This window comes from Sarcophilus harrisii, chromosome 3 (genome assembly GCF_902635505.1).
Source record: "Sarcophilus harrisii chromosome 3, mSarHar1.11, whole genome shotgun sequence".
Classification (NCBI taxonomy): Eukaryota; Metazoa; Chordata; class Mammalia; order Dasyuromorphia; family Dasyuridae; genus Sarcophilus; species Sarcophilus harrisii.
This window is the reverse complement of record NC_045428.1, coordinates 513,408,307-513,431,959: the sequence shown is the minus strand read 5'-3', so window position 1 is coordinate 513,431,959 and position 23,653 is coordinate 513,408,307. Positions and strand designations below refer to the sequence as shown.

At 32.1% G+C, this 23,653-nt stretch overlaps 1 protein-coding gene across 19 annotated transcripts in view; it reads left to right on the top strand.

Moving 5' to 3' along the window:
• The window catches only part of PICALM (phosphatidylinositol binding clathrin assembly protein), a 126,692-nt gene extending 103,243 nt beyond the window's left edge, over window positions 1-23,449 (top strand). For 6 of the 19 annotated variants that reach the window (XM_031961893.1, XM_031961891.1, XM_031961880.1 and 3 more), the window contains 8 exons: window positions 1,219-1,350; window positions 1,434-1,464; window positions 1,648-1,747; window positions 3,796-3,819; window positions 5,570-5,629; window positions 6,571-6,675; window positions 20,685-20,787; window positions 22,081-23,449. In XM_031961893.1, coding sequence (XP_031817753.1) covers window positions 1,219-1,350; window positions 1,434-1,464; window positions 1,648-1,747; window positions 3,796-3,819; window positions 5,570-5,629; window positions 6,571-6,675; window positions 20,685-20,777 — 545 coding nt within the window. In that variant the 3' untranslated portion in view covers window positions 20,778-20,787; window positions 22,081-23,449. The remainder of the gene's footprint in view (window positions 1-1,218; window positions 1,351-1,433; window positions 1,465-1,647; window positions 1,748-3,795; window positions 3,820-5,569; window positions 5,630-6,570; window positions 6,676-20,684; window positions 20,788-22,080) is intronic. The other 13 variants (XM_031961897.1, XM_031961895.1, XM_031961888.1 and 10 more) reach the window with 5 other exon arrangements.
• The last annotated feature ends 204 nt before the right edge of the window (window positions 23,450-23,653 follow it).

Here is a 23,653-nt window from a genome sequence, read left to right as displayed (position 1 = left end):
TTTTGTGTAAATGAAGAATTCAAAAAAAGTAGATTAGTTTGGTACTATTCATATGCTACCATATTGTATGATTTTCTTAAGGACCTAAAAAATTCCATTATAACAATCATCATCTTTGGAGTTGGCTAATTGGATTTGCTTTGCTTTGCTTTTCTTCCTATCATCCTATAAGAAAATACTTAAAGAAGCAAATTGAATCTTTGTTTTTAACACCAGGTTGACCTTTATTTTCAATTTCATGTTCAATATTTGTTAAACAGCTGCTGCTATATGTTAAGTGCTAAGGATACAAAACTATATATCACATCCTTCAGCACGGGGCAGCTAGGTAGTGCAGGGAATAGAGCACTGGGCTTGGAAACAAGAAAACTCATCTTCATAAGTTCAAACTTGGCCTCAGACACTTTTTAGTTATGTGACCCCAAGCAAGTTATTTAGTTCTATTTACTTCAGTTCCTCATCTATAAAATGAGCTGAAAAAGGAAATGGTTTGCCATGGCAAACCACTCTAGTATTTCTGCCAAGAAAGTGGCAAATGGGGTTACAGAGAGTATGACAATGACATAATTTAAATCTTGTGTACTTGTACTCCTTCGCTTTTTTACTAGCCCTGTCAAGAAAGTTAAATTATAGTCATTTTGGTACAGTTTAGACATAGCTTTTTGCCTCTTAATCTACAGATTATACTTGATGACTTCTTGGTTCATTTTAGCCTAATTCAACTTTTTAATTTGATCAAGGGCATGTTCTTTACAATCTATTTAAAAGAATAAATATTCAAGATCCTTTTACTGAAAGAGAAGGAAGAGTTCTAAAAAAAGTACTATTTGTATTTCTTCATCTACCAATAAGCCCATGTAGATGTCTTGGAAGAAGATATGAGGAAGAGAACTTTGCTTCATGAATCAACTGTCCTGGAATTCCAGAAGATTTACTCTGGAAGCAGTGTATAGTCATTTGTCTGAATAGTTCTTCCTTGTCCTTTTTAAGTTTTAATAAGTAGCACCATTTGTCTAAAATCCTTCCCTTCCATTTTATTATATGTAAGCGAAAATCTCATGTAGTTGATGTGACTTATCTTTTGTAGAGTTTAATGTACAAATCTTCTAAAAGAACTTTTCAAGAAACCAACAAGGAGAGCAAAAAGAGTTGCCTTTTAAAAGCTATAGTAGAGTGAAGTTCCTTACAAATCCTATTTCGTTTATTTATAACTTTAAGGCTTTGATGAACTAGGTGGACTTCTAAAACCAACAGTGGCCTCTCAGAACCAGAGTCTTCCTATTGCCAAACTACCACCGAACAAGTTAGTGTCAGATGACTTGGATTCATCATTAGCCAACCTTGTAGGCAGTAAGTATTTTTTCCCCTCTTTTGTGATGAATTGATTCATTTCGTAAGAGTAGTATTTAAAAGTCTTCTTCCTTCTATTGTAGATCTGGGCATTGGAAATGGAACCACTAAGAAGTAAGTTTTTCTTTTACATATTTACCACCATTTAAGCATACTACTTTTAAAAATCTAATTTAGGTAGCTTTTAAAGACACATAAAAATTAAGGGATTTCTGTTTTATTTTGCTTAATCTCATTGTCCTTTGAGAAAATTCTCTATTAAGGGAGTTTAACGTGGTAATTTGTTCTTATTTAAAGTGATGTAAACTGGAGTCAACCAGGTGAAAAGAAATTAACTGGAGGATCCAATTGGCAACCAAAAGTTGCACCTACAACTGCTTGGAATGCTGCAACAATGGTAAGTAAATAAAGTCACTGTAGAGTAATGAATGTATATTCTGTAGTAAATTTCATATGCAATTTGAAAGTACCACAAGTGAGCTTTTTGATCCATTTCTAATATTAGTGTAGGGAGAGGTTACATAAATTAGAAAATAGGTTATTTATTTTTATCTGCCTCAGAATTTCTAGAATGCATTGTAAATGGCTCTACATTGGCAATATGAGTAGATATCAAAATTTATTCCACACAACTCCTTCCCGATCCATAACCTCCAAAAGAATTAAAGAATGACAAGATTAAGGGGAGAATCTGCTTATTTGAGTTAGTTAGTTCTATATTTAATCAATGTATTTGGTATTATTATGCTCTCTTCTACAGAGACTAATTATTTTGATTAGATCATGTTGCTAAAAAGGTCAAAATCAGATATTTACTGACCCTTGTCATTTGGCTTGCTGTCTTGAGGATGATTGGCTATTGAATGACTTCGGTGAATTATTAGTAAAATTAAAATATTTCCACTGATTTATAGAAATATTCCCATATACAAAGAACAACACATTGTATTGTTATTTTAAAAAATTTCTGAGAGAAATATGGCAGTGTGGAGAGAGAATTTTGGTTTGTGTTGCTTCTGACACAGAGGGGCTGTATGACCGTCCTGCAGCAAATCACACAATTTTTTTGTGTTCTCCATTAGCTCTCTAAGCTTCTAAATTGCAAAGGAGATAGCAACCTAAATAGAATTTACTCATCCTTCACTAGAGAGAGTTTCCTAGATTAATGAAATTACAAATCTAATTTCTATCTTAGTTCTTATATTTTCTTGCCTCAGAGTAATTCCTTTATTCAGTTTCTTTGTTTTGTTGCCAAATTTTTCTTGATTTTAGACATGTTGCCAGCATATGGTTGTATTAAAGACAAAAACTAGTAAATGGTATGCTGAAAGTAAACTTGAAAAGTCTTTGTTTAATATTTTTTGAAGAGTAATCAAGGTTCACAAGTAGCAAATGATAAAACTCACATCTCTCTAGGTTGTGATTTTTTTTATTGGCAATCAAACTAAGTATACATAGGATTATATTTCAGTTTACACTGAAAGCATTCTCAGTATCACAGATGAGAATTACCCAATGGCTATTTCATATGGGAAGCTAATATAAATATTCATATATCATAAAAGTGTTTTTCAGTTTTAAAATAATTTTATACCATGCAACTTCTTACAAATGTATGTGGAATTAGCACAGGCGCTTGAACTTTGGCTGCTAAGGTCCTAAAACAGGAAATAACAATTCAAATTTTTTATACAGGTGGAAGTAATTTGTAATTTCTACACTGATAATTTGTCTGTTACTATCAATAGACTGGGAACAATTTCTTACTTTCTTTGCACTTTTCCTTCCCTCTTCTCCTTTTTCCTCCTTTTTTTTTTTCATTTTGTCTTCTACCTATCATTTTTCTTTCTCTTTCTCTTCTCTTTCCCTTACTTATATCCTTTGTGTTTTAGCAAACTAAATGTCATGGATAATAAGTTTACTTGCAGTTTGGTGATTTTTAGGACTTCGATAAAATTGCTGCTTGTAACATTTCTAACCTCTTCCATTAATATTTAAACACTGTCAAGGTTTTAAAGTCTTTTTAAAAAATTATTCATTCAGGCTATATAAAGTGTATTTGTATTTCTTTAATACTTGCCATTGATGAATTTGCCAATTAATCTTTCCTTGTTATGGACATTAGTTGAAGGTGTAGTGTGACATGCACGACAAATTTACTGTATGGCTTCTGAATTTTAGACAATTGTCAGTTTGTGGGCTTTTTTGTTGTTTTAAAACATGTAAACGGAAAAGTCCAAAGCAGAAGTTGTTTTTAACCTTGGCAGTGTTGGTCTTAATGTTAGATGTCCTTTTGTTAAATTACTTGAATTATAGAGATTTGTATTTTAGGTAGATATTAAATGTACATGTGAACTAAAATGCTCTGTGTATTTTCTGTTGTGTAAGTACTTGTTCTAATCCAGTGTTATTGCATTATGTAATTGTTCTCCCTGGGGAAAACAGAATGGCATGCATTTTCCACAATACGTAAGTGACCAAAAACTAGCCTTTTTGCAATAAAATCGGCATGTTATTAACCACTGCTGTAGCAGAATCTCATAACCTTCCAGCTATTACACATTTTTTGTATTAAGATCTTCAATGTGCCAAAAAATTCCTTCTAGCATATACTGATTTCATGGGTATGCTGCAGACTTGATTCCAGTGGTGGCATGGGAAATATCAAAATTTTTTTTCTTGCTTAATATTCTGCCATTTGCTTCCAGATAGCTGGGTGTCTGTTGTTTGTATGTGTCTGTGCTGCCTTAATGCACTTGATGAGTTCTGAATGAAGGGGGATGTTGATTGTGTTGGTGTGTTCATTTAAAAATAATAATTGCATGAAATCTCACAGGCTTATGCTATATTTGACAGTTTGTTGGTTTAACATGGCAGACTAATTTTAAAGTAGGGAGAGACCAATAAGTCATTTGTGCTCACTTAAATACTAAACTAACTAATTGAAGTAATCTATTATTTTAATTCATGATTCATTTAACTTGTGCATCCATTTTAAATTGCAGATTCCATTTTAATTTTTTATAACTCTAGCAGTGCTATTGGTCTTTCACCTTTATGCAGTGTCAATTTTCATTGTTTGATGATATGTAAGGAGATATTACTAAGATGATAGATATCTTCCCAAAAGATTAAATATACTGATTAAGTAATGTTCTTATTTTACAATGAAATATGAGCTATTAATGTAACCCTAATTAAAGAAAAAGAAAATATAAGTTTTAAAAAACTTATATTATCATCTGCTTTTTAAATATAGAGTTAGTTTTTTTTTTTCCCCTCTTCATCCCTATTTTCCTTGGTCTTCTCTTGTCCCCAAATAAATTAATAGTTTCTGTGTCAGTAGTGAACTGGTGGCATGCAAACTTTTTAGTTGTAATTAATATATTTAAAGGCTCAGCCACACCATTACAATACATCATCTATTTTTAAACATTTTAAATAATCAATAAGGTCACCAGCAAGTTTTTTTTTGAGCTTAATTCTCAGTTTGAGGAGTTCATTCTTATTAATTGGTTGGGACTTATGTTTTTGCCAAATTAAGAATTTGACATTGAATTATATCAGTATTCTTAGACATACTTTCATTGTACTAATAGGTCTAATATAAGTGAGGGCTTTCAGAAATAATTTCATATTACTTATAACCAAATATAGATGGTTACTTTTTGGGTCATTGTTTTATCTAAGTCTTTTCAGTTTATAATGGCCTTTTGTTATTTTTGTTATTGTTGTTAACTGAAAGGAATCTTTTTGCTCCCCTTGAAAAACTAAATAATTGACTATTAATTTAAGATTATGACAGTGAAGAGAGACAGAGATTCAAAATTCTGCCTCTTTTGATATAAATTCACCCTGTCCAGGGTCATACAGACTAAGTGTAGTCTTTAATTGGCCTCTACTGTTCTCTACAACTTTAAGATGTAGAGCAAGTGCCATATTAGAGGAGGAAGATTATTTACCAGGAATTCCTCTTTCCAGTTAAACAGCACATACTGATCATTAAAAAAAAAAAAAAAAAAATCAACCTAGTTTTGGATGTTTCTAATTGCCACTTTTTCTTGGCTGTGTTAGCAAAGCTTTTTTTTTTTTTTTTTTTTTTTTTTCCTTTCTTTCTTTTCTTCTTTTTTAAAAAATTTGCTGTTATTATTGCCCTAAAATTGTACACAATTGAATCACTTTCTAGTTGTTAATTTTTTTTTCCCTCTCCCTACATTAGGCACCCCCTGTAATGGCCTATCCTGCTACAACACCAACGGGAATGATAGGATATGGGATAGTAAGTATTCATTTGGATATAATTTGACTTCCTTGGCAGAGGATGGGTAAGGGAAAGAAATAACCCCTAATAGAGCTCTTGCTATATGATTGCAGATACTATGCCAAGTATTTTTTCACAAACAATCTTATTTGATCCTTATAACCACTCTGTAAGGTAGATGCCTTTGTTATTCTAATTTTACAGTTGAGGAAACTGAGATAGACTGAAGTTAAGTGACTTGCCAATAAATGTCTGAGTTTGAATTTGAACTCAGGTCTTTCTGAATCCAGGCCCAAAGCACCCGTTGTCTCTGGAAGTTATATATTTGCAAATGATCTATCTGTGTGAGTTCAAAAACTGAAATTTTTATTGAAAAAACATTAATCATAATTTCATAAGTAGATGGTAGAGATTTTTTTTTTTTTTAAACAATATGTTAGTACCCTTTGGAACAATTAAAAATTGATCCTATAGTTTAAGTACCTATAGATATTTTAAATAATTTCTTCTTAAATATATATCTAAATTCATTAAGCCTTTGGGAATTTTGCATTAAGGGCATGGAGCTAGTGGGTTTAAAAACTGTAGTTTGATTCATAATATGTCAACAAAAGTATTTTTCTTCAACATGCTTAGGAAAGACTTTTTTTATTGCATTTGTAATTTTTCTTGTGGTTTTATAGGCTTTAAATTAGAATTCCTTGGTCCATACCATGACCTATAATTTAAGCATTACATCTTTTGTGAAATTGGGGATCTCTGAAAGACTTTCTTTGAGATATACCTCAGTTTCTTTGTCTTCTTTTAGTCTTTAGCTGCTTTTCTGTTATATGGATTTAAACTTAATTTCCTTTGAACCAGACCAAAAATACTATATTTTTAATTCTTGTAGTTTTTTTTTAAAAGGAAAAAAGAATCCACTGATAAATATGTCCTTTAATTTTGTGATTGATTTTTAGCCACCTCAGATGGGAAATGTACCTGTAATGACACAACCAACATTAATATACAGCCAGCCTGTCATGAGACCACCAAACCCCTTTGGCCCTGTTTCAGGAGCACAGGTAATGTAGGTAACTTAATGTTATCATGACCATATTAAATAAGAAGACAATTTCATTGTTTACTTATCAGGGAACTGATATTTTACTACATGGAAGGTGAGAATTTGTTTTAACTCTTTTTTTTTTAAAGTAAAGGAAGTCTTTAATACTGATTTGGGGGTTGGGGGAGGAAATAAATAAGTAAAGATTAGTAAAGATAAAGCTCTTAGAAAATTGGTATTCTAGAACTTAGAGGTATTTTATTTGAAAGTTAACAAAGGTGTATTTTGTTACTTGTTCGTGATTTTTTTTTCAGTATGAACTTAAAAATGTCATTAGTTTTAATCCTCTGCAATCAGGCTAACATTTTGTGCTATCTTCTTGCTTCTAGTAATAGATATATTCTCAAAACAGCATTTAGTCCATTTTGGTTTGTCTTAAATGAAGGACTTGATACAGCTTACATTATTGATCTCTTACCACCTCTTTGGCTTAAATGTTAATTTCTATAACTTCATCCCTTTACTTCCTTTTTGTGCTTTTAGAGAAAACCATGTAACCAACTGAATTCCAAATGATTGCTGAATAGTTTTCAAGTTTGCTCCCCTTTTAAAGTTCTGTGGTATTTTTTTCTTTTGTTTATCTGATAGCTAATGCTTTTAAGCCTCGAGAGTTATCTCATCTTTCCTTGTTTGTATTTTCTTTTATGACAGAAATTTAAGTATTTAACCTAAATGTTAAATAAATGTTCTTTATGCTGCTTCTGTTTGTAAATCAGCATGATTTGTGAGCACAGCTTCCCTCTAGCATTGCCTAATTTAAATTGCCTCTTTTCTACTTGAAGAATTTGTTTCATTATTTGATCATGTGTTTAAATTCATATTATTCAATTTTAATTGAAATTTTTTTCTCTATCTCCACAATGCTTTTCTCTTTTTTGTTTTAAAAGGACAATGTAATTTGACATTTAACAGAATTTAATATTTATCCTTAAGAAGTAAAACTCAGATTGACTTAATGCCTTTGTTCTAAAATATCTTCCTTCTATTTAATTTTGAAGTTAATTTGATCACTTGGCCTTTAAATTGACTTTTTTGTTTGTAGCATTTGCATTAATTTTCAAAATAAGTTTAACAAGAAAGCTGGATATATTGCTGTAAATTGTTTGGAGTGATTGAAAATTTAACTTGTTTTTCATTCCTCTCTCTATCTCCCCTTTCCCCAATTACAGTTTTCATCAGGTAGCCTATTGCTTCTTTTATAGAAAAGTATTTATTTGATCCTCTGCCTTCCCCTAGTAATAGTACTGATTGCTATTTTAAAATGTTAAACAAAATAAGTAGTAGTTTTACACTAGTAACTTGTTAATATATCTGTCTTTTTATATTTATATGTAGATATAGATATCTTTCTCTCTATCATTCCATCTCTGTGTGTGTATGTATGTATAATTTTCCCTTTGGTCCGTTTTTGCATCATATAATTTCTCATTCTTCTTGCCTTTTAATCTCTGACTCTTTATCTTTAACATTATTTCTTGGATCCTTTTGGTTCTATTTAAAAAAATGATCCATTTCTTCATTTAATAAACATTCATTATTAGACTGTTGAACAGACTTTGTATGAAGGGGATGCAAAAATGATACCCCTTGCCCTCTAGGAATGTGTAGTTTAATGAGACAAAAGTTATACACAAATAACTAAGTGGAATGTGATAAATGCCCAATAGTAAAACTAAGAACAAGATGATATGAATTCGTTGAAAAGATGTGTTACTTTTGATGTTCCAATTCAATTTCAAATTGTAATATTTTTATTCAAATTAATTTTATTTCCCACTTCTGGGAGACCAAAAGGAAAAATGCAGATGTGCCAAAAAGAAATATTTAAATCAAAGCTGAGTTTATTCAGTGCTGTCTTTAAAATATTGTTTCAAATCTTTCACACTGATTCCTGGAAGCACTTTCACCTGCTATCTTTCTTAGAGGCAACAGTACATCAGTGAGCAGAGACTGTATCACTATTGTCGGGCAACATTCTTGTATTGCATTACCTTACCTGTCTGTTGGTGAGATTACTATTCCTACAGTCTTTTATGGTCTTGTGATGGCATGGCTAACTAGATTTTAGATATTTAATGCCATGTAGCTACTGTAACTTAAGAATTTTCTTGACATTTTAAAGTATGTTCCACCTTGAAGTCTGCATGAGTTTCCTTCTTTAAGTGTTTTTAAAAGCTAATGTCAGAATTCATTTAATTTATCTGCATTTATACTAGTATTTCTCAAATATTTTGCCTTCTAAGTTGCTAATAATCTTATAAAGTCTGAAAATGTGCCAGACTTTAAGTGTTCTTCGGGTAAGCTAGGAGTGAAAAGGGGAACACTTTTTTTTTTTTTTTAATAAAACTTTTTATTTTCAAAACATATACATGGATAACACTTCAACATTGATTCTTACAAAACCTTGTGTTCCAGTTTTTCCCTCCTTCCCTCCACTTCTCCCCCAGATAGCAAGTAATCCAATACATATGTTAAACATGGTAAAAATATATGTTAAATCCAGTATATGCATACATATTTATACAATTATCTTGCTGCACAAGAAAAATCAAATCAAAAAGAAAAAAATGAGAAAATAAAATGCAATCAAACAACAACAAAAAGAGTGAAAATGCTATGTTGTGATCCACACTCAGTTCCCACACTCCTCTCTCTGGATGTAGATGGCTCTCTTCATCACAAGATCATTGGAATTGGCCTGAAGCATCTAATGGTTTAAAAGAGCCATGTCCATCAGAATTGATCATCATATAATCTTGTTGCTGTGTACAATGATCTCCTGGTTCTACTCATTTCACTTACATCAGTTCATCTAAGTCTCTTCCGGCCTTTCTGAAATCATCCTGCTGATCATTTCCTATAGAACAATAATATTCCATAGCATTCATATAACATAATTTATTCAGCCATTTTCCAACTGATGGACATCCACTCAATTTCCAGTTCCTTGCCACTACAAAAAGGGCTGCCCCAAACATTTTTTGCACATGTGGGTCCCTTTCCCTTCTGTAAAATCTCTTTGGGATATAAGTCCAGTAGAAACACTGCTGGATCAAAGAGTATGCACAATTTGATAGCTCTTTGGGCATAGTTCTAAACTGATCTCCAGAATGGCTGGATGTGTTCACAATTTCACCAACAATGTGTTAATGACCCAGTTTTCCCACATCCCCTCCAACATTCATCATTATCTATAACTGTCATCTTAGCCAACCTGAGAGGTGTGTAGTGGTACCTCAGTTTCCAGTTTATTGCTTCCCTTCTAATCTTGTTTGCATTTGTTTGTTTGTACAAAAACTTTTTAGCGTAATATAATCAAAATTATCTAGTTGTGTGTTCAATAATGAATCTAGTTCTTCTTTGACCACAAATTTCTTCCTTCTCCACACATCTGAGAGGTAAACTATCCTGTGTTCTTCTAATTTGCTTATAATATCACTATGTTTAAACCATGAACCCATTTTGACTTTATTTTGATATAGGGTGTATAGGGTGTTAGGTGTGGGTCAGTGCCTTGTTTCTGCTATTTTAGTTTCCAATTTTCCCAGTAGTTTTTGACAGATAATGGGGTTTTATCCCCAAAGTTGGCGTCTTTGGATTTGTCAAACACTAGATTACTATAGTCATTGACTATTTTGCCTGAACACTTTTTTGTGGTTTATTCTTGGAAGGGAAAAATTACATTATCATCTAGTAAATTAGGTAATAATAAGAATAATCTGCTAAGAATTAGGATCTTACCCAAAACAATGTTGATTTAAAAGAGAACCTTCATAAAGAAGGAAAAAGCTTTCAAAATTTCCATATTAGTGATAACAATATAGATGATTAATTTTGTTACTACCATATAGACCATCTTTCTCTACCCCCCTACCAATCCTTTTCCTTCAGAATTTATTAAATCTATTAAGGCAATACAATACAGTTCTTACTTTTTATCTGTAGGGTCTCTTATGAACCTGTTGGACATAATTTTGGCTCTGCCATTTCATAGCTCTGTGATTCTGGCCAAGTCACTTGATCTCTCTGAGCCTCCTTTTTTTTTTTCTTATGGAAATGAAAATACTAGTTCTGTCTTTCCTAAGGTTGCTATGAGGAAAGTATTACAATGTGCTCTGTTTTTGTTATTTACCACAGCATCCAGCTTATTTTCAGGTTTTCCTATCATCTTATACTTGAACAACCTCCCATTAGTTTACTCTGCACACAACTCCTAGAATAATGTTCTAAAACAGTATTTTCATTAGTTTTTCTCTCTAAGCGCCCCCCCCCCCCCATTAAGCACACAATGACTCCAATATAGTATTAAAAGCACATATATCATTATATTAGACATTGTCAGCTTTTCTTTTTGTCTTCCTATTTCTTCACAAGGTTCTACTCCATTAATAACAAATAAGCAAATAGAAAATCGTTATATACTTGATTTTCACAATCATATGAATATCTTACTTTATTTCTCATGCTCCTGCTTCCCTTATTCTATCCAAGCCAATCTTTATTATCATTTGTCACTATTTTCACCTTGCTCTGTAGGAGGCTCTTTTTAAATCGTAAAGGACTGCATAAATGTGAGCTATTAGTCCTAATAACTTTCATTAATAAGTAATACTAATAATTTTCTTGCTTACTTTTGTGTAGAAAATATAGTCTCTATTATCTTCTTTTTCTGTTTTTCTTCCCAGCTTAAGGGAAATATCCATTTCCTCAAAGACTTGATTTAAAAAATCTACCTTCTCCAAGAAGTAGTCCCTGATGAATTTCATTCCTTTCTGATCTTTCCTTTCCCCCACATTCATTCAAGGAAATAATCTGAAATGGATCGTTAACATTTAGCAGTTTTATATATATATATATATTTATATTATTATATTATATTACATATATATGTGTGTATGTGTGTGTGTGTATATATATATATAATGGTTACATTATAATGGTTATATTACCATTACCACAATGTGTTCACCTAAAACAAAACAAAACTCACAACAGAGCTCTCACTGGAAGAGAATCAGATAGCAAGTCTTGATAATATTGTTAAGGGAAACAAGAAAGATGAACAGTTTTCATACCTGAAGTGATTTAAATCCCTCTCTTACATTTTAATATTATTGTGTTCTCTTTGATACTTCTTTTCCAAGTTAAACAACTCCAATTCCTCAGCTGATAACCATGTAGAATAAACTTTAAGAGTTTTGTACAACCTTCTCTTTCTCTAGAAGCTTTCTAGTTTGTCAATATCCTTCCTGATATAAAATGCCTAATACTAAAAACAGTAATTAGATGTGATCTAAGTTAGAAACCATCGAAATTGTCATATTCTTAGAAGTTTTTCCCATCTTAATGTAGTCTGATATCATGTTAGCTTTCTTGACAGCATGTCACTATGAATGCCTTGTAGTGAACCAAAAACCCTATATCTTTTTCAGATGATCTGTTGTTTAGCTTCCCCATATTATACTTAAGAGGTTGATATTTTAAACTGAAGAATAAAACTACATTTATTCCTGTTAAATGTCATCTAAAAGATTTGGTCCAATCTTTTCACCTGCAAGTGTCTTTTTAGATCTTGACTGCCGCTCAACATGTTAATTCTCTCTTCTGCTTTTGTGTCAGCTATAAACTTAATGAACTGTACTTTCTATATGTCTTTACCCAAGTTACAGATAAAATATACAGAACCAAGTGCAAGTCCCCATGGAACTCCTTTAGAGATTTCCTTTCTTTACTGGAATGTAATCACTGACTAGGACAATTACTGACCTCTTCTTGAAGACTATCAATAAAGTACTTTCCTTAATGTGTAGCAGTCTTGCTAATTTTCTAATATCTGTGAAGATATATGTGACTTTTTAGAGACTTTTTTAGAGACTATTAGTCCCTAATTTAAGGTGGGAACAGATCTTTTCTATTTATTTTTTAACTAGTTTATTTGCTTTTTAAGATTAATTTTATGTTTTATGAAGAAAGTATAACCATTCTCTTAGACTTTGGAGTCAAAGGTTATAGGTTTTATGATTTAAATTGAATCGTTTGACAAATAATCGGATCAGTTAAAGAATGAGTCCAGTGGGAAAAATTGGTATGTTTAGTAGTGAGTAGTGGGATTTTTTTCTTTGGTCAGAAATAGGTAGGTTCTTTTAGGCTTTCTGATTGTACTGATGATAATTGATCCTTTGTCAGGCATTTACAGGGCTCTGTCTAGAAAGGCTCAGCTGTTTTACTTGTTTTGTGATGAATGATTTTCAAGTAAGTCTGACATCAGTAAAATGTCTGAATGGAAACAAAGACTTTTTGTGAGAACCATTAACCATTCTCAATGGGGGGCACTGTTACTTCTTGATATGGAAATAATTTGTCCTATAAAAATGGTCTCTTTTACTGAATTTCTTGAATATCTAAGAACTAACTTTATTTGATATTTAGGTTTCGTGGAATCTTTTTTTTTTTTTTTTTTTTTTGAACTTGCTTGTGAATAGTCACTCTTGGCAGTCACCTCATTGTCAGCTGTTCTACACAACTGGATTTCTTTTTTTACCCCTTATGAAACAATTTTAAAATTTCAGAATTGTTTTAAAAATTTTATTTAAAAAAAAAAAAAAAAAGACCTTTTGCATTGTCAGCAGTGTTGCTCATTTATTCAATCCTTTACATAGATAGCATGAAAGAGTTGGATTTGAGATGTTTGAGTTAGTAATTTACCAAAAATACCTTATTTTTTAGCCCCTTGATCTCTCTGTGGCATTTGACATTGACCACCATTACAGTTTGGATATATCTTTCATCTTAGTTCTTTTATCTCTCTACTTTTTGGCATTTTCATCTTGTCATTCATTGTCTGAATCTATTGTAAGGCTTCATCCTGTACCCCCTAAGATTCTTCTGTCTACATTCTTTCTTGGTGACCTCATGAATTGTTATAATTTATCATATTTGTGCAGATAACTCCTGGATCCATACATCCAGCCTTGGCAAATGTCAGTTGCTTATTGGACATTTCTCACTGAATGTTCTATAGGCATATCAAATTTAACACATCTAAAACAGAGTTTATTATTTTCCACTTTTTACCTCTGTTTGTATGAAATACATTGCCATCTTTCCATTTACCCCATATTCACATCTTGGAAGCCATCCTGGTTTCTTCATTGACACCACACACAAAACCATTCAAATGCTGTCTTGTTTCTACCTCTGCATGGCTACCACTTAAATTCAATACTCACCTAGACAACTCATCTAGACTATTATAATAGCTTCCTAATTGGCCTCCCTGCCTCAAGTCTGTCATTCTGAAATCATAACCCAAATAGCTATCAAAGTGATATTCCTATAGGATACGTCTGACCCTGTTACTTCCTTGCCAGTAGAGATGGGTGGTGGTGTCATGTGTGATGGACAACAAAGCCAGTTTAGCTCTACTATAGAGTATGGGAAGGAGAGTAATGTATATGATAAGGTTGGTAAAGTCAATTGGGGCCAAGTTGTGAAAGGTTATAATCTGGTGGGTCCCTGCTACCTGTAGAATCAATTATATATATATATATATATATTGTGATTTCATTGAAAACAGAATATGTTTATGAGAATATACAGGTGACACATTGGCTGAGAGTACTGGGTCTGGAGTCAGAAAGATCTTGAGTTCAAATCCATTTTCTTACATTTTCTAACTATGTGACCCTGGACAAGTCACTTAACTTCTGCTTGCTTCAGTTTTTTCCACTATATAATAATAATAATAATAATAATAATACCTACCTTGCAGGAGTGTTGTGAGGATCGACTATGATATTTTATAATGCATCAAGAGCAGCACCAGGCACATAGATGGCAATATATAAAATTATTCTCTTTTCCATTCAATATGGTGTCTTCAAAAGGCTTATTTTGAAATTGACCCTTCTTGATATATAAAGTAGAAAACTGATTTCCCTGAAACTTACATTTATCACATTTAGCTGAGAAAATAATTTTTAAAAACATATTTACATTTTCAATTGTGGTTTGTATCATGTTTGCTATATAATAGATGCTCCCTCAGCTTTATTTCCTGTACTGTATTCTTAATTGTCTCCTTTACTGTATTCCTAGCCTGAGTTCAGTTATTAATAATAATTCACCTATAGAGCTTTTTTAGCTTTTTACAAAACATTTTCCTCATGAATCTGCATAAGTAATTTGCCTAAGGTCTCATAATTGTCAGAGTCAAGATTTCAGATCAGATCTTCTAATTACAAATTTGTTATTCTTCTCGCTCATATGTGGGGCAGAATGTGTCAGTTAGCTTGCTTTTGGAAGTCTGAATTTCTACTTTTAGTCTGTTAGAAGAACTTGTTTGTTATTTTAAAAAATAAAATCAGGCATCACTTATATCTGAGATTTTCAAGTAAATAAGATGCTTTGAATTATCACATGTCTTCATGACAACATAATGGTCATTGTAGGTTTAACTGTCAAGTATATTTCCCCCCAATCTTTATATCTTATATAAGTCACTCTCAAGGGTAATGTCAATTTCCTTGATAGTGAACATCTTTAAGATTACTTGATTCTGAATAATTTTGGACCACAACGTTAGTAATAAAAATTTTTGTTTCTCTGTAATGTTTCCTGAGTTAGATGATGATTGAGTTCCTACTCTGTTCATATAATAATCACTGTCTTGCTGAAGGTTGTTTTTAGTCCCTTATATTGTCTTAATCTTTAAAATTATTTGGTAATTCTTGAATGTCTTTTAAGAAAAAAAATTTGCTTTACAAATTTGCTTTTACTCTGAGAAAATAGTATGACTGTACTACTCTATACTTTCTCAATCAAATTCTTTGATAATAACTATCTACATTTATTGCCTTCTTACTCTCTCCTAAACCCTCTGTAGTTTGACTCCTCATCTTATTACTTAGGTGATACTATTTTCTCCAAAGTTAGTGGTGATCTCTTAATTGCCAAATCTGATAATGGCCATTTCTCAGTCTTTCTTAACTTCTCTGCAGCATTTGACTACTCTTCCTTGTTTTCTCCTCTTTGGGTTTTTGAGTCACTGTTTTCTCATGATTCTCCTCCTCTCTCTTTTGATGAGTCATTTTTAATACACCCTAAACCTCTGGTGTAGGGCCTTTTCTTTCTTTGTTGTCTCATTGGTGGCTTCCTTCAGTTATGATGAGTTCTGTTTTCTCTATAAAAATGACTCATCCATACACATATCCATATACATTTGTGTGTTTATATAGATATCTTTTGAGTTCTAATCCTATATTACTGATTGCCTATTAAATCAAACTAATTGGGTCTATCAATTAGCAAGCATTTATTAAGCAGCAGTTATGTGCTATACAATTTGATAGGCACTAGAGATTACGAAATTTAAATAGTCCCTGCCCTCAGGGAACTTAAATTTTAGAAGAGCCAATAATGTATTTCGAAGTGAGTATATGTAAATAAATGCAAAGTAAATTTTGAGGAGAAATAGTAGCAAGGCAATCAGGAAACTTTGTTTAGAAAGTATCACTTGAATAGAATTTCAAAGGGGCAAGGCAGTTTTAGTAGCCATAGTTGTGGTTGGGAGTCCATTCCAGGCTTGGGAACCATAATAACAATGGAGATGGGTGATGGTGTTATGTATGACAGGTAGCAAGAAGACCAATTTAGTTATGTCATAGAATATGGAAAGAAGAATGATGTATAATTAAGGTAAATAAAGTTACTCAGGGCCAAATTGTGAAAGGCTTTAAATGCTAAACAAAGGAGTAGTTTATATGAGATACCAGCAGTAGTAGGAAGCCATTGGATTTTGAGTAGGAGAGTCATGTGGTTAGATTTTGCACTTTAAGAAAATCATTTTAGCGGCTATGCAGAAGATAGATTAGAGAGGGGAATAACAAACTGAGCAATTAGGAAACGATTGCAGCAGTCATAGTGAGATGTGATTAGGCTTACACTAGGTTGGTGGATATATAAATAGAGAAAGGAGGGTAGATATAAGGTATATAAGGGATGTTTAGAAACTGACAGATAGAAGATAGAAAGATTTGACTTCTGACTGGATGCGTATAATTAGTATCTTACGATTGATTTATCCAAATTAAAAAAAATTATCCAAAATCCAGCCTTTTTCTGAAATGTAATTGTAATCCTAAAGGACCAAAAATTTAATTGTTTTTCATCTCACAGGTTTATGTCATCTGCATTATCTTCAACTCCTTATTCTCCTCCATCTCATATATCTAAACAGTTGCCATATTTTGTAGTTTATACATCCACCACAAATCCTACTCTCATCTTATTCTTGCTTCTCATAAACCCTATTCCCTTCACCCCCAAATTAATCACCTTAGGTAGGTGGTCCTTAAATGATAGTCTTTTTCTAGAGCCCATGCTCTTAGCTTGCCATTTTGACTAAAAGGTTAAGAACTTAGGGTTATCGTCATGCCACATTTATATAGCATTTTGTTTACAAATAATTATTTTGTAAGTAATGATACTTCAGCCTCACAAACACATGACTTGCACAGGGTCATAAAGGTAGTTAAGTAGAAGAGTTAGGACTCAAACCTAAATCTAACTTGGAAGACATGTTTTTTCTGTCATCATTGTCAAGAACTAAATTTTCATATGGGCTTTGAAGTGTAATCTCTAGCATCAGTATGTTATTTGCTTTGGCATAGTATCATAGAACTAAATAATTCAAGAGATTGTGAACAGATTGGTGAGCCACTGGGGCAGTTGGAAATGGGATGGATGATAGTCTCAAAAACAATTATTCAGTTACGTTACATAACACACCTCATGTGTAATTATTGTAATCCAAGATGGGATTGCAATTTAAAAGGTATCAAAACATGGTTCTGAGAGGCAGAGTTGTCAGCCACACTAACTAATGAGTATTATTAATTTTATCAAACCATACAGCCACCACTTCAGATGTGTACAATAGCATCATCTTTAAATATGGAGAACTAATACATAATATTGCATATATGTTTATAGCCCAGTTATGCTTTTATATACATATACATATATATATATACATATAAATACATATACATATATATATATATTTTTTTCTTCTAAAATGGCATAATTGTAAATTAAAAGTTTTCAGAAACTGAGTTGCCAGAGTTTCAAAAATGGCAGACTATTTTTATATTTTAATGTTCTTATTGTCAATATTTGACAGTGAAGTCCATCTACATTAACTTTGAAATTGATTGATTCCTTGTTGACTCCATAATATGTGAGAAAGGTTATTAAAAATTTTATGAGTCATATTCTCATATTTGTCCTTGTATTATTCTAGCCTCAAAGATTTCTGTGTAATGAAAAATCTCTGCTTTGTCCATTTCTGTTTTTGCACCATATAGTATATTAGTGGAGGTTATGATTTTTGTGCCTCTTTTTTCTAAAGCTGAAGTATAATTCTTGAATCTTTCTTCATTTTATGCTAATTGTATGAAAGTTTTCTTTACTGGAAAATGAACAAATAAAGGGATTTGTTTTTGAAATATAAGATTTTCTGTTTGAAAATCAATTGTTTTCAGGGACCAAATATGATTTCACTTAGAGGAAAATAATTCTAGCTGTTTAAGGCTTTTAGAGCACTCTACTTTGATTTTTATTAAACTTTGCTTCTAAATCTTTTGGTTTTTTTTGAGAGGCAAATCAAATGATCAGTTAATACTGCCTTTCATCTTTGATGTAAAGACCCATTTCAAATATTATGCAATTTAGATCTCATTGTAGTAAATTGACTGAACTTTTTTTTTGGATGTAATGCAAATCACTTGAAATGAATAGCCTTGAAGGCTGGATTCTTGTAGTGTAGTATATGTAATATCATTTTATCTTATTGACAACTTAGTTGGCTGATAATTCATGGATATAAAAGATAATGTTTCTTTAAATGACCATTTTAATATAATTCCTTGGCCTTGCTTTGTTTCCTTACAGGCCTTCCTTTCTTCATATTCATTTCAAATGCTCAGTAAGACTATTTAATCTTCATTCTTTCAGTTAAATTTCTCACATCACACCAGTCTAATTGTTAATTCCAGATGGAGACCAGCTTTCCCTACACTTTTTTTGCTTGCTGAGTTGATCCCATTTAGATCTGCCTGGCTTTGGCAATAGTTGTGCTATTATTGTTACTTTCTGGTTTTCCCATTACCTGATCACCTGAGCTTCCAACTTTTCTGTTCCCCCTTGGATTATAGATTCATGAGGAGGATATCTGTTATGCTGATGTTTCAAGATTTCAGGCAGCCATAAAAGCCAGAGCCACAGAGCTGTAGCTGCTGCCACCTATTCTTTCACCTGAGCATAATCTTGAAGCTATCCTTAGTAACATGAAAATGATGTATGATTATGTTAAGCCCTATTTTCCTAATTTGTCTCTTTTCCTACCAGTTTTTCTTGTGTGTGTCAAATTATTTTGTTTTTCCTTTGAAACATTTTGTCAACCATGAATGTTTTAGTTGTAAGCATCTTTGACTTTCTAAATACAAGATAGTAAAACTCTTAAATAAAACTGTCCTTATTTGGACTAAAAAGAGATTATACATATACACATACATACAAATACATATATATGCATATGTATGTATTTTGTTTTTGTGGGGATAATAACAGGATCCCTAAGCAATATTGTGTTATATCCTCCAACCCATTGTTCCTCTCACCTTAACTATCTGATCATTACTGGATATCCTACAATAAAGCCAATATGTAGAATAGGAACATAAGAAAATTGTATGTGACAATCCAAGACTTTTCTAACTCTACAAACTGGAGTCTTGTGTTCAAAACTATGGAATTTTTTCTTAGAATTGCTCAAAATTACAAAAGGCTTTCTGACCTGCCTCTTTGGTTTGTTGTTCTTTTTTAAAGAGGAATAAAAAAAATGACAGTCAAGCCTAAACTACCAACCTTTGAGATTTATAATTCATGTTGGTTTGGAATATTGAGATATAATTGACTTTTCAGTTAACCAATTGATTAAATACTATATTAATGGGAGATCAACATAGCAGATATCATAATATCATGTAAGAAAGAGTGGGAAGATAATTTAAAGTTATGTTGTTGCTGCTTATATTGATTGACCATAGAAAGTCATTAGGATTGAGGTAGAGGATTAAGTTGATTGTGTTTTCCTCCCTCAGGTGCTATGTGCTAATTGAAATTAAAATCTGGGTTGAAATTAATACTTAGGTCTGTAGATAGATTCTGGATAATGTTTCTGAGTTCATCTAATTTCTCCAGTTTGTATACAGTATAGCTAAGCAATAACAAAAATTATCAAGGGCTTTTTTTAAAAATATAAACATAAGAAACAAAATGAGTGAACCTCAGCTTTGCATTTTTAATTAAGTACATGTTAGATTAATTGATCCTCCCAAAAGTCATTTCCAAGTGCTAAGATTGCGTGGTTCAATTGAAAGACATTAAGACCAAGAAGAAGGAAGATGGTGATATATGTTAATATTTTGTAATTGTGCTTTAAGGGAGGGACAGTGTTTTCACCTCTTTGAGAAAGAAAACATTTTTCATATCCTGAAACCAGACTGAATTTTGAAAGAATTTATACAGTCCTGATATTCTTAAGGAGAAAATGACTCTTTTTCTTTCATTTAGGGGGGAATGAGGGAAGGAGGGGAGGGGAGCAGAGAGAACAATCCTTATCTTAAACAAGGGGTCAACTTATGTTGATCACTTGACAGAAAATAATTTTTCTTTTGACTTTGTATAGTAAGAAGCTTGTTTTCTGAAAGAAACATGCCATTGGATATCCTTTCACTTCACATATCACCAAACTTTTTGTTTTATTCCCATTCTCCAAAGACTGCCTTTATATTTATCAAAGTCAACAAACCAAAACCACTTCTTCTTTCATTACATTTTCTACTTTCATGTTCTGTCATTCTGAGACCTTTTTTTCTTTCCCTTTCTCTGTCTTCTTTCCCCCAGCTGTCTGCAGCATCCAGTCCCTCCAGTCACAGTCCTCACAGAGCTTCAGGAAAGGACCCCTTTGCAGAGCTCTCTTTGGAGGATTTCTTATAAAACACTTTAGGTATTGCTTGTTGTTGGGGGAGATGGGAACTCTTAAAAAATATCCATATATATTTATATATTTTTAATTGCTATTAAGCACAGTTCTCCCCTTCTCCTTTTGTTTGTTTCTTTATGGAATCTAAATTCCTTTCCCAAAATAAATAGAGGAAATATTTGGGGAACATTTTTTACTATAAATGAAAAGTATGAAATTGAAACATCATTCTTCATGTCCAAATAACATTCTTTCATCATTGACAGTGGATGGTTGGGTTCATACAGCATCCTAAAAAATGGGTGGTCTCTAAATGAATATCTTGAAGGAAGTTAAAGAGAGCAATGCAATTTTGGCAAAATGTGTTAGATCTTGGTTAGGAACAAATTTTTAGTTATGATATTCATATGATCATGGCTAATTGAAAAATTCATTACAAGAATCTCTGAAGGATCACTGTTTTATGTGTGCTTTCTACCCTTGTCGACATCATTTTCCTCCCACAATAACATTGTGTTTAAAAAAAAAAAAAAAAAAAAAACACAAAACAGGTGGGTACTTGAAAATCATAAATAAATGTGCTAGATACTTAACCTGATTTTTTTGTTTGTTTATTTACCAGAAGTTCATCTCTAATTTGAGTATACCTGCCCATTGTTGGGAACTTTATGCTTCATAGTTTTTAAAAACTTTACTAGTTTCTTCTTTGGATAACAATTTAAAGAGAATGCCAGATGTTTTTTGTGTTTCTTTTGAATGAATGAAGCAAGTCCTGTTGGAAAATATATATTTATTATTCTCTCCAAGTCACTTTAATTTCCTTAAATATAAAAGAATTGAATTAGTGAACAGTGAATTCTGATTTTCCTGTTGGAAGCTTTAGAGAAACAGAGAGTTGGAGATTTAAGATTAGATTTCAAATTGTATATGTATATCTGAATTTTATTATTTGATTAATTAGAAACACTGTTCTAAACTTTTTCCCTCCTGAATTGTGTTTTTATAGAATTGAAACAATGGAATTTTTGCTTTAATTGAAAGATTTTCTGAATTTGTAATAGAAAAGTTGTTCTACTTAATTTTTTTTCTTACTGTCAACTTGGTGATTTCTTGCTCTGATTAGCAAGATAATGCTTACTTTATTTTACAGCCTGGACTTCTGATAAGCATGCTATGAGCATGAAGGACTTCTGATAAGCATGCTATGGCACTTCTGTGACAATTGAATGTCAAAGGTCATGAAACATTTTTATTTCTGAGGAAAGATGCTTTAATACCATAAATTAATTTTAGATTTTTCTTATTTTTTTTTTCTAGATACAGTTTATGTAATAATCCAGTGGAAGAGAATGGAATCATTTGTTCCAAAAAGACAAGTGCTCAAGCAGCAAAACCCCTACTTCCAGCAGGATCCAAATTGCTGTCTCATAAACTCTCCTCTCTTCAATTAGAATGCTGCAGGAACTCAATGAGGGGCCCATGACAGCAATTGGGACTAGTCTGTAGGAGAAAGCATCAGTTCAGTATAAAGCCAAGAATTGCCATGATTTAAGACTAAGATCTGTCTTTTTGGTGACTAACCTTTCAGTTCTTTCAACTCCTTATTAATACCCATAATCAGTAACCTACCAAGAGAAGCCCTTATTCAGAAAGTGTGAAATTTGTATCTGGAAAAGCTGTATGGAATGAAGAGCTGTGTGTGTCCTTGACTGTAACTTAACAGGACTCTTTTCGGGGATCAAAATCATAACTCTTATGCAGTACCTTTCTTTTCAATCTTCAAATGTAGAAACAGTAACTAAAATTAACTTTTCTTTAAAAAAAATTATATATTCAGTTTGCAGTAGACATTCCTTATGTATTTGTATTTATTTATGATTATCAATTTAAGTAACATTAATATGGTATCAAACCTCCTTATGAAAATGAGTATGGATGTATACAGTATGTTTGATTTTTATCCACAAGAATGATTCTGATTCAGAATGCTTTTCAGCTGACATACAGAGCACTAAATATTTTACAGCAAGTCCATAGATATGAATCTCTTAGTAATTCTCAGTCTATATGGGAATTAGGAAAGAGTTATGAATGCATTAATCCGTATAGTCAATTCTGTGCCTAGGTTTTGCAAGGGAACAGTTCGCTGACTAGGAAAAGCACTACATTTTAAATTCCACATTAGTGCATCTGGAAGGAACTTTATTGCTTTGTGCTTGGCATGTCATTATTCTACATTTGACATTAGGGCCTCTCCAAAATGAATGTGAGAAATTGCTTTCACTTTAAAGACTTTCCTTCTTTTCAGTAAAACTCTAGGAGGTATTATGTGGGGGGAGGGCAAAATCCTGGAACCTTTCATTTGGCTTGTGCCAGGTTTATGATCATGTACCTTTTAAATAAGGGAATAGTGTCTTTACAGATGTCTAGCAAGAGTTTAGTTAATGGAGAATTAAGATGCACTGTTGATCGGTGCTTTGTGTAAATACATCTTAAAATTTGGGTTGAGAGAGGGGCCTTAAGAAGGACAGTCAGTAGTAGGAAAGCAATTCTATACATGAGTTAAGCATACTTGTTGCATTGTCTCTGCAGATTCTATTTTTGTTTACAATATTAAAATGTATGTTAGCAAAAATGGGTGGATTTTCAAATAAAATGCAGCTTCCACAAGACTTTTGTTACAGTATTCTGGTCTGAGGTGTTGGGTTTTTTTTTTTGTGTTTTTTTTTTTTTTTTTTTTTCATTTTTCTCTTTAAAATGTGCACAGTTGATTGCTTTGCTCAATATGATAAAATATCAACTATTCGAATTGTAAATGTCCAGAAATATAGTACAGCTCTGCATTGATGGCTGCATTCTGGACTTTAACTGATAAGCCAAATAACCCATT